At 58.3% G+C, this 885-nt stretch overlaps 1 protein-coding gene across 1 annotated transcript; it reads right to left on the bottom strand.

The window, feature by feature from the left end:
* Nucleotides 1–135: 135 nt before the first annotated feature.
* Nucleotides 136–877, bottom strand: LOC104622797 (zinc finger homeobox protein 3-like; the record flags this gene model as incomplete). Its single annotated transcript, XM_010289679.1, is given in 2 exon segments — nucleotides 136–601; nucleotides 603–877. Coding segments are annotated over 2 exon segments (741 nt in total), but the record flags the coding sequence as incomplete, so codon positions are not given.
* Between the last annotated feature and the right edge of the window lie 8 nt (nucleotides 878–885).

The following is an 885-nucleotide window of genomic DNA, read 5'->3' as shown; positions in this document are numbered from 1 at the left end:
GGCCTGGAGGGCTTGCTCGCCCTCCATGCGAATGCCACTGAATTTACCGTAAAAACTGTGTCCAGGGCCTATGAGGTTAGCTGTGGAAACAAGAGGGTGCTGAAAGGTTTTGGTTTTTGGTTCCAGAAAACTGACAAGGGGTTCCTTGTCTTTGCCTATCCCTTGGATGATAGCGGAGATGTTCTTATTGCTAAGAATTTTCCGCTCCTCCTCACTCAGAGTCATTCGGTGGTCGTGCACCGCATGGGTCACGAATGAGCGGACATACCCAAAGGAGAGCTTGCACAAGAAACACATCAGGATGGGCTTCCTCTTCCCGTAGAGCACAAAGCCATCGAATTTGGACAGGTCCACATTGTTGGGAACATCTTTGGATACGCAGGAGCTTTTGGCAGAACCGTCGCTGTTCAGGTAATCCTTGTTGCTTTTGTGTCGCACATCAAAGACGCGGAAGCTGTGCAGGACTGGGCTGATTCCCGCCAGGGCTGAGGTATTCGGGAAGGCCTGGTCTGAGCCCTCAAACCACTTCCCGAAGGATGAGGCTATGTGGAAGGTGTTGATGATCTGTGGGTAGACAGGAGCGGCGGCGGAGGGCTCTCCCTGCTTGGGCAGAGAGTTCCCCGCTGCTGCAGGTGCCCCCGCTCTGCACCAGCTGGCTGAGGCTCTCCACGATGTAGGCTGAGCCATCCGGCTGGTAAACGATCTCGCCGGCCAGGTTCTCCACGTCGCTCTCCTCCTCCCCATCCTCACTGCTCTCGCTCCCGCTCTCCCCCCTCAGTGGCGGGGGCGGGCGGGCGCCGGTGCAGCGGTGCTCCATGTAGCTCTGCAGGCCGGCGAAGGAGGCGGCGCACTGGCCGCAGCTCACCTCCTTGCCAGCGGGCTCGG

The sequence above is a fragment of the Phaethon lepturus genome, unplaced genomic scaffold, assembly GCF_000687285.1.
Source record: "Phaethon lepturus isolate BGI_N335 unplaced genomic scaffold, ASM68728v1 scaffold38976, whole genome shotgun sequence".
In the NCBI taxonomy this organism is placed as follows: Eukaryota; Metazoa; Chordata; class Aves; order Phaethontiformes; family Phaethontidae; genus Phaethon; species Phaethon lepturus.
The sequence above is the reverse complement of the archived record's forward strand: the minus strand, read 5'-3'. Positions and strand labels throughout refer to the sequence as shown.